At 42.5% G+C, this 9,767-nt stretch overlaps 1 protein-coding gene across 1 annotated transcript in view; it reads right to left on the bottom strand.

Annotated features, from left to right (window-relative positions):
- Positions 1 to 9,300, bottom strand: part of SSPN (sarcospan) — a 338,414-nt gene extending 329,114 nt beyond the window's left edge. The window contains exon 1 of the mRNA XM_086920254.1: positions 8,794 to 9,300. Coding sequence (XP_086776380.1) covers positions 8,794 to 9,102 — 309 coding nt within the window. The 5' untranslated portion in view covers positions 9,103 to 9,300. The remainder of the gene's footprint in view (positions 1 to 8,793) is intronic.
- Positions 9,301 to 9,767: the final 467 nt, after the last annotated feature.

Below are 9,767 nucleotides of genomic sequence, written 5' to 3' on the forward strand. Positions count from 1 at the left end.
ATAGCAGCTGCTGTTGTTGCCATTGTCCATGCCATGGTAACAGCTATTGTTACTACTGTGGTTCCTGCTGTGATTATAGCACTAGTTTCTGCTGTGGTCCCTGCTGTAAATAATTGTATTGTCCCGGCTGTGGTACCTGCTGCTATGGCGGCCATTCCTGTTATTGAGGGCTGTTGTTATGGCAGATGTTGTGGCTAATGTGGTCCTTGCTGTTCTAAAGACCTGTGGTTACTCCTGTTGCTATTGATGAGGCTGCAGATGTTGATTCCTGGTGTGGGAGAAGGTTTGGTCACTTATGTGATCCATACTGTGGTTGCTGATCAGATCACTAATCTAATCCCTAGAGTGATAGTACTTGGGATCACTGCAGTGGTTTCTGCTGTCATTACAGCTGTGTCACTGTTGCATGTGCAGCTGTTGTTATTGTGATAAATAGATAGAATCAACGTTATCCGATCTAATAAACAGGCCATAAAAGCACATCAAAAATACATACATAAAAAAGACATAAATTTTATTTCAGTAATACTCGTCTATTGCAATATTTAAATAGCACCCGCTGGAAAATGCAGGAGTGTAAAAACCTGAAGTCTGGGTTTGCCTTCATTCCTATTCTATTCACTTAAATTAATACATGTTAATAAAAATGTTGATAAGATCCATAATTAAAATATTTGTCATATAAAAGCGAGTTAACTAGAAAACATATATCATTTAATCACTTATCTGTTATCACACAAAATTATTCATGTCATAATCTAAAAGTTCTTCCTGGCATAAAAAAAAATCCATAAAAAACTCATCATTATCACACGTATCTTGATGGTTCGCTATGTCTGTAAGAAAAGATACGCTGGTCGATATTGAATAAGTGATCGCAGCTTCAAAAGACTTAAATGTAGAGTTTCCTCCATGTGTTATAAACATTTACAGATGAGTAAAACATGCATTGTCATCTGTACTGAGATGTTATCACAGGTACAATTACATAGGTTTGAAGACCAATCATTAAGTACTGGGAAGCTAACCATACAGTGAAAACTGTCCATTCTGAAGTGAGTCAAGATGAGTCTATACCTATGGTTCGGTACAGCTGTCAGGTAAAACTGAATATCATAACTAGTTAAAATAAGCTTATTCCTTAGAACAGTAGACTTTAGAAGCTCATCTGTCAACCTTATATTCTGTAAATACTTTAAGCAATCTCTTTTTAAGTATTTCCTACTCATTTCTGCTAGGGTTTCAGGTTTGTAAAAATAATCAGGTTGCCCCAGGTCCCGGCAGAAGCATTGTTCAAAAGACAGCCATGCCATACGAGTGTACAGAGTTGATTTTAAACAGTCCCCTATTATAGAGCGATTCAAGGCCATGTGTTCAGATGACCATACTTTGTGCCACAATAAGGTAGGTTGAATCTTACGTAAATCAATAAGAAATGGTATTCCCAGCTCTGCATGGCACACAAACGTAGGGGCACTTCTGGGGGTAGCAAGTAAGTATCTCAAAACTTCATTTTCCACGAGTTTCAAGTTTCCACGAGTTGAAGCGCCGTACAATTTGTATGACCCCATATAACCCGCCCTAATACTGCTTTGCTAATACATTTAGCCTTGTACATGAGAAGCATCTGTCCAGGGGGATTTGAGCTTAACCTGGTGGCAGATTTTTATAGGGCCATACAGGCACTGCTTAATAGTAGTACCCTGGTTTTAATAGCACGGTTCCAGGTGCCTTCTTTATCAAATAAGATTCCCAAATATGAGAAATTGTTGGTGACTTCTTTAGTGGTATCCAAGATTTTAATGGCACAACAGGTATTGGTTTTCCTGCCAAATTTCAATCTAAACCTTTTACTTTGGTTCATGTGCAAATCAAGGTCCGACATGTAACCAACAAAATCATTATGTACAGACTGAATCGCAAGGGGGGTATGGGCCAATAAAACAACATCATCAGTGTAGAGGAGAGCAGGCACGGGACGTTGACCCACTTGAGCGAGATCTTTAGCGTGTTCGGTTATTACAGTGCCTACATTGTTTATATAAAGAGAAAATGTGCTAAAACACAACCCTGCCTCACCCCTCTCTCTACACTGAAAGGTGGTGTGCATTCACCTCTGATCCTGTATCTAACCCATGCTTTTGTACCAGCCCTCAAAAAGATTATAATTGCAGGCTCTCATTCCATCTGATCTCGAGCCAAGTTTTCGACCATTGTTGTCTTGCCCTAGAGATTATTGTGTCTTTAGTGTTGGATTATCAATCATTATAGTGCTGAATCTACCAACATGAATTTGGATGAATAACTTTTTTTGAAACAGTTAGATCAGCAATTGTATAAATCATCATTTGAACCTATTATACATTTGTTCACGATCATTTGAATGTACACCAATTATGAAAGGGAGTGAGTGTGTGTAGACACGTTTGGAGAGAGCATGGGAATTGATTCCACTATTGATCATGTCAATTGATATAGACAACAAGTTTTTTGTAGTGTTTTTGAGACAATAAAATATTTTTTGTATATTTGTATATCTTGGTTCCTTCAATGTATTAATTATCATATGCTGTGAAAATTGTTTGAGTTGCCTTAGGACTTTACATTTGCTTTATTATCCCTGCCTTAAGGAACTCACATTCTATAGCAGGGGAGCCTTGCCTTCTTTATGTTTGAATTCTCAGTATAGTCATAAAACAATGGATGAATAAGAATTGGTTCGTACTGTATGGCGGAAAAACACAATCAATGTTAGTAGACTTAAAAACATCTTCCTTTGGGTACTGAATTACTGGCACACACTTACTTCAAAATTGATCAATAAAATACAGCTACCATCCCAAAGATACAAACACAAATAGTTGTTTAGGATCTGAGTATATCATGAAAAACCATGTTGGAGTTATTGCTTTTAAATGCAATTCTAGCATATTTCATTGATGTTGTGAAGAATACATTACTTGCCTCTGGCTGCAATGGTTACTTCTAATGAAACTATTGTTATGCATGTTGCATAAGGGAAAATATGGTTATTTATCTAAATATCTAATATATAATATTGATGACTACTGCTGCCTGAGGTTTCCTGTTTCTTAGGCCCTCATCACAAGTGGCCCGGAAATTAGTGAAGTACTCATCCACCCTTCTTCCCCCCACGACTAACTGGAAAAAACAGGGTTGAGGATAGGCTAGGCCATTAAGAGTTGGAGCCTAATTCTTTGTTGGATTACTAGGAAATCAGAAATAACATGCCCAATTCTCCAGTATATCTGAATGTCTTCCCATTGTTTTCACAGGTCTTTCAGCCAGACCTCTTCATCCTTTGGTCTGTTTTTATGTAATTCCCATTTTTCTTCTACTGCATTCAGCATGGGGAACTGTGTCTGCTCGCTGCCACTATTAGCCTATTTCACTATGAGGGACAGTATTCTTCTGTTTCACAAGGAGGACAGCCGCAAACAAAGTAGTTTCCATAATGCCAGAGGATATTATGTGTACCTTTCGAGACCCCCACTTTTTTTTTTGCTTTTTGCCATTTTTTATAGGCACCCAGCAGCTCTCCCAAAAATGACATTTTACTAAAACACTGATGAAACAAAACAAGCACTGGAAAAGCGAAAATGCTGGCAACCAACACCAGGTGTATTAGCTTTGATAAAGCAGATTTATATTACTAGTTAAAATTGTGCTCATAAAAAATGTGGTGAGCTTGAAGCGTGTTGGAAATTTGCTCTTTCTACAGAGTCACCCTGCATTTTTTTACTTTTTGCTGAACCGTATCTTTGCTGGCTATAGAACTGTGCACTTTAACCTTGCTAACTAGTAGCAAAAATGCTCTTTCCTTAGACATAGTAAAATTAGTATACTTCTGTTTGGCATATTTAACTTACCTATTAGACCCCGCAATATGGTACCAAGGTGTACCCAAGGCCTGCAACTTTAATGTCACAAGTGCACCGCAGCACCCATTGTGCTATCCACTCCAGTGACAATATAAACATGACTGCTGGCCTGTCACCAGAAGCCTGGCTGTGCAGGTTCGAACTGAAAATTCGACCTGTCAAAATAACTCAATTTGACAAGCCTAAACCCTTCTTTTAAATATGCATAAGTCACCTCTAAGTAAGCCAATTGCCCATAAGGCAGAGTTCATGGTGTTTGAAAGTAGACAATCTAAGTTTTTTTATGTTAACATCCTTCAGTGACTAACACCTCAAAACTATTTTCACTGTAGCAAATCTGGCTGCTCCATAGAAAAACACTGGGATGCAATATTAAACACTAATACTGTATCACATGAATGGGACAAGCTAGAAAAATAACAAGGCAAATATTTTTAAGACATTACGTAAAAGTAAATTTTGAAAGTTATTTTTGTCCAGCTTGCAGTCCCTGGAAACGAAATCTACATTTTAAACTCCAACTTCTGTCAGCCTTTAAATTGTCCTAAATGAGGTTTGAAATTGCTCCTACAGAGAAAATAATAGGCTGACCCAAATGGGCAGAGATAACCCATCTGAATCTGACAGAATATGCAAGGGAGGCTGGGAGGATCCTTTTTGATATCAAAGTGTCAGGTCCTGCTTGAATAACACATCCTGGTATACAAGTGTGCTCATGTTTTTCATATCATGTGGGATACATTCAAAGAGGCCTCCCCTGTCACAGGCAAATGTTAGCCGTCAGTTGAGGCAGGGCCCTTCTTTTGTTCCCCCAGTCAGTCAAGCCCCAATTACTGTCGGCTTCTTTTTGACATAACAGTGCCACAGCCTGCTTGACAGCTCTACTAGGTTTCCATGTAACATTTGGGGTGCATTCAAAGGGTGATGGCAGGATGCAAAAACAATTCTTGTGTATCCCATGTTTGGTTGCTGACTACTCAGCTTTGTCCTACCAGACTTCTGTTTCGGAGGTTGTTGTGGGTAAAATGGATGCATCTAACTAAAGTTTGATGTTAAATGTGGGAGGACACTAGGATTACTATAGTACTCACTCCACACACATCCCCAGCCCTCAAGGCCCAAGTTTAGTGTGGCCCTAGACTTCAAGAATCTTTTTAAATGCTCAAAGTGTGTAAGGTTAGCCCCGGAACCTTTACCCATTGGTTAGGGTGTCCCTACGGGTCAATCCCACCCATTAGCTCATTCTAGGTATAAAAGTAGCATCTTCTGGCACCTACTTCAAAACACTCCTGAACCTGTGGAAGGTGAGAAGAATACTGACCCGGATTTCTGAGACCTGAGAAGAACCTAGAAAGCTGGATCTGCTCTCCCTCTTGTGCCAAGGACAAAGAAGTGGACACAAGGGGGCACAATGCTGACCTCCAGTTCAGGACACAGGGGCACTACAAGCTAAAAAGAGGCCTTTTCGTGTAGCAGACAAACTGACCAGTGGCAACCATGCCTGAACAGGACCCTACTGTAATCCCTCTCTCTGACTAATTGTGAGTCTATTAATGCCTCCCCATACGATCCTTAAGTACAATAGAAGTATTGTCCTGTTTTAGATTGGGACTTAAAGGACTAAAGTCAGAAGGTAAAATCTTTGGCCAGGACATACTGGGTTAGTGCTCCATTGTGGTCAGTGTTAATTTCCGCCTAGGTCCTGTTCTATCATGACAATTTATTAACTATCACTGGCATTTAGTGCTTCTTTGTGCTAATCCTATTTAAAATGTAAACATTTCATATCTCTGATTCTCCTTATTGGAGTTTTCAAATTTTGGCTCCATTTTGTTTATTTATTTGCACCCTATTTTCGTAATTCATTTAGAGTTTGTTATTGTTTTGCAATATGATTCTATTACCTTTTTAGTACTGCATAAACACATTGCCTCTACATTAAACCTGTCTGTTTGGGGCTTAGCTACCAGGGAGTTGAGCTCAGGTTTATTTAGTGACTTTAGTGGTTCAAATTAGCAAGGATTGTTCTTACAATGGGTGTCGGAGAATCGGCTTAAGGGAATAAAATGAGCAGCTTTCACTTGGGGAAATTAACACCTTTCACTGAAAGTCCTTAGCTATCTCAGGGTATTAATGCCATATAAATAAGATGTTATGAGCATTGGACAAAAAAGTGATGAAAATAACTCTGTTCCAGCGAAAATATACAATACCTCAGGCTTCCTTTGCAGGCTAACTTTAATCAAAGCAGTCCCGAAGGACTAAACTTACTCAGAGGGGACGCTGCCAAGCTCTTGGGCCAAACTGCTGCTTTTGTTTGATATTGAACAGACTGACTCAAGGTTGGGCCCTATCTAAATGGAAGGCGAGTGACACAGTGACAGAAATGCTGCACTGATTTACTCCCAGTTGTTTAGAAACATTAGCTCAAGAATTCTCAACATATTTTTATTTAGATATTTTCACTAATCTGACAGCAGCTCTTTGGTGTTTTGCCAGTATCACATTGGCTAGTAGGAGAGGTGTTGCAACAGGTGAACAAACATCTTCCTAGCTCCTTCTAGCCTCTCCATTGCACATTTATTGTAGGAAGCAGTCTGCCATGTCAGTGAAACTGGCCACTGAGGAGGGGGGGGGAAGGCGGAGGATGGGAGGTGCTCTGTTTCCCATAGAAGTAGAACGGAGGAAGCAGTAAAGGAGCAGTTTCTGTTTACAGTCCTTGTGCAATACCAATTATTCCCCTTATCTGGGTAGAAAGTTGCGAATGTTGCACTCTTTCAAAAGACTTTATCGCTTTCAAACTCTGTGAGCCACTGTGTCTTTTTTAGAATGTCTCATGTTGATGTTATTTTGGAGGAACATTTTGAGTCCTTTGCTCACACTTAGGTATATGTTTCATAGCTGTTTTGGAGGTATCATTCACCGATGAGCAAGCAAGGTGTGCAGAGCCAGTGCACATCGTATCAAACTATATTACAGCATTTATATATCATTGTAATGCTCTTGACAAGCCCAGGAAGTGCCGCTATTTGCATAGTGCTCCTAGCGCCCTTTCGAAGTGCGTGGGTGATACGGTGATGGGTATCTTTTGGTCTATTCAGGAGCTGTTGGTAGTGGCGGCTGGTAGGGAACAGCGGCAGAGGGCCGGTTGGAGGTAGAAAAAAAGGAAGAAAAAAAAAGACTTTACTGCTGGTCATCAGTCACAGCCTCTTCTCCTTCCTCCCTGTTTCCCTGGCGTCCGGCAGCACCAAGGATCCCAGACTCCCCTAGCCAATCACAACTCTGTTTTCATCAGCATGACAACAGTGTCACGATTGGTCTGAGCGGCCTGGTTTTGGCACTCAGACAGGGAGTGGGAGCCTGTGCATGTTCTCCACCCAGGCTGTGCAATACAGCCGGGTGGAGAACATGCTTAGTGCGCATGATGGATTGGACGGCCCAAGACGGCCAGCCAAATCATCTTGTGCACTTATGGTGCACCAACCACTCCTCCTCCCTCTGACACGAGCCCAGCCCCGCCCTGCCCCTCCCTAACCTGGCTCAATACTCCACACTGAAAATAAAATGATAATAACGTTCTATTACCATTTTATTTTTCCTTTGCATTGCTCAGAAAGCAGTGGGTCGACGCTGCTCCGCCTTAGCAGAGGAGCCGCCGCTGGGTGTTAGGTGAGGTGCATAGGTTTAAGACATGCCTCAAACATATTCAAGTTTAGCTCTGTTTCATACGTGAAGAGAGCCTGTGGCAAGGGCGGCTATCCGCTGAGTGAACCCACTCACAATGTCATCTGTCTGAGCCTGCCTCAGCTTTGTCATCCAACCCAAAGGTTGCCTTATGGTAAGTGAAGAGTTAGTGAGAACTCTTCACCACTAAGGACATGCTGTACATGTTAGCTTTTCGATTCCCTACCGCAGTTTCTAAAATATACATGAGTGATGCCCTCAAGGCTCATGTAAGCCAACCCTTCACTGGAAGGTGAGTGTGACCCTCCCCCACCCGCCTTTCCATGGGAGTGGCTGAACATTCTGTATGCACTAGTAAAGGCCATCAACAATCATCGTGTTACTATCTGGACTTCTTGTCACTGAAGGATTCCTCGCTGCAGTGATTTATGTGTGCTCACTTGACCTGGAAAATATTCCTCTGCAGAGGGCACGAGGCTGCTCAGAAGCCGCCCTGCCTCCTTGATTGACAGCAGAAAGAAAAACAACACTCCAATTATCCACGCTGCCAGCAACATAAATATACCATAAATCCACTTAAGCACTGTAGGATTCCAAACATAGTCGTACTCCAATGAAGAAAACCACACACAGTGACCTCTGACCCGGAGTCCTGGATCTACTATTTGCTCGTGAATATTAAGTGAACAGGTGTTTAAGGACTGCAGCCGTTACAGCGCTTAAATGTAATTAATACACTTTGAAAGAAAAGAAGTAGTATATGTGTGACACCGACAGCAAAACTGAACCCCTGCAGGGGTACATCTATGATAATCTAATACATTGGTCTGTTCTGTACACGTAATTGAAACGAAACAAGCAGCAAGCTCAAACTGTTCACATGTTAGCAAAGTTTAGCTCGTTTTGGTGTGACGTATTATTTATTAATTGTCAATGGGATACAACACTTGCATTGGAGGGGGGTGCAATAGATCTAACGCAACAGTGACTTGTAATTTAACCCAGTGAAATTCAATGGTGCACATTATTATTAATTTGATGGAATATGCTGTCCCCTTGTGATAAAAGTAACGGCCCAGATAGAGCCCTGGTGCGCCAGCATTAAGACTCTTTCGTGGTGAGCAGGGCATGCATTCTGTTAGTTTCAGCGATACATCACGCACGTTGCATTGCAACCAGCAGAATGTAAAACAGACGTTATGCTTACAATGATCCCAGCCCAGTGTGGGGTGTCTCTGACTAGGAAGGAGGAGCTGCTGCCTGTCATAAGGAAGGCCACCGCTGTGATCGAGATGCCCAGCGCCAACTGGAGCAGAGCGACCAGGAGAGGGAAACGGCAGCCGCAGCACTTGTGGGACTCTTCTTCTTGGCCCACCCTGGCTGCCCCTCTCTCCCCCTTTTTCTTCTTCAGCGCTTTCTCCTCATTGCTGAGTTCCGCCATCCTCCCGCCTTCCGAGGGCTGGGCTGCTTCGTTCTGGTTGTTCAGGGACGCGTTGGGGTTCTTCTTCCCGGCCATGTTGTTTGTGTGAGGGCCCCTCTGGCTGTGGCTGGCGTGGGCGGTGGCTGGCGGTGACTCACGTACAAACGTCTTTCCCTGCCCGGAGCAGCTTCCCTCCCGGCTGCTGCTCCCTCGCAGCCCGTCCCAGCCTGAGCAAATATGGAAAACATGTGGAGCAGAACTGTCGGAGCCGCCAAAAGCCACATATAGCCCTGCGAAGAGGGGGCTTCGAGGGGGGTAACGGACGGCCAACCAGCTGCGGCTCGAGCTGGGGGTGTGCGGCGTGCATGTCCTAGCGGCACGGGTGGACCTAGCACGCCAAGCATCCCAGGATCGAGTGTGCCAAAATTGTTTACAAATGTCAGTGGCTGCCACCTGTCCTGCTTTTCCAGGGACAGTCCTCTTATTTCTGAAAACAGCCACTATGTGATGCTGGCTTTCTCTTTACCATTTCCCCTTTTTTAAGACCACAGTATGTTCCAAACATTTTGCAAAGGTAACTGTTATTTCCCCGGCCGCCGGGTAAATACTGATTTCTTTCTGCTATTTACTTGGCTTCTGGCCAAATAGCAAAAACTATTTACTATTTACTTGTCTGGTGGCCTTGAAAATAGCAGAGAAACGTCACTATTTATCTGACCGCCGGGTAAATAGGAGAGATTTTGCGCTGTCCGGCTGGCATC

The sequence above is a fragment of the Lissotriton vulgaris genome, chromosome 1_1 (assembly GCF_964263255.1).
Source record: "Lissotriton vulgaris chromosome 1_1, aLisVul1.2, whole genome shotgun sequence".
Lineage (NCBI taxonomy): Eukaryota > Metazoa > Chordata > Amphibia > Caudata > Salamandridae > Lissotriton > Lissotriton vulgaris.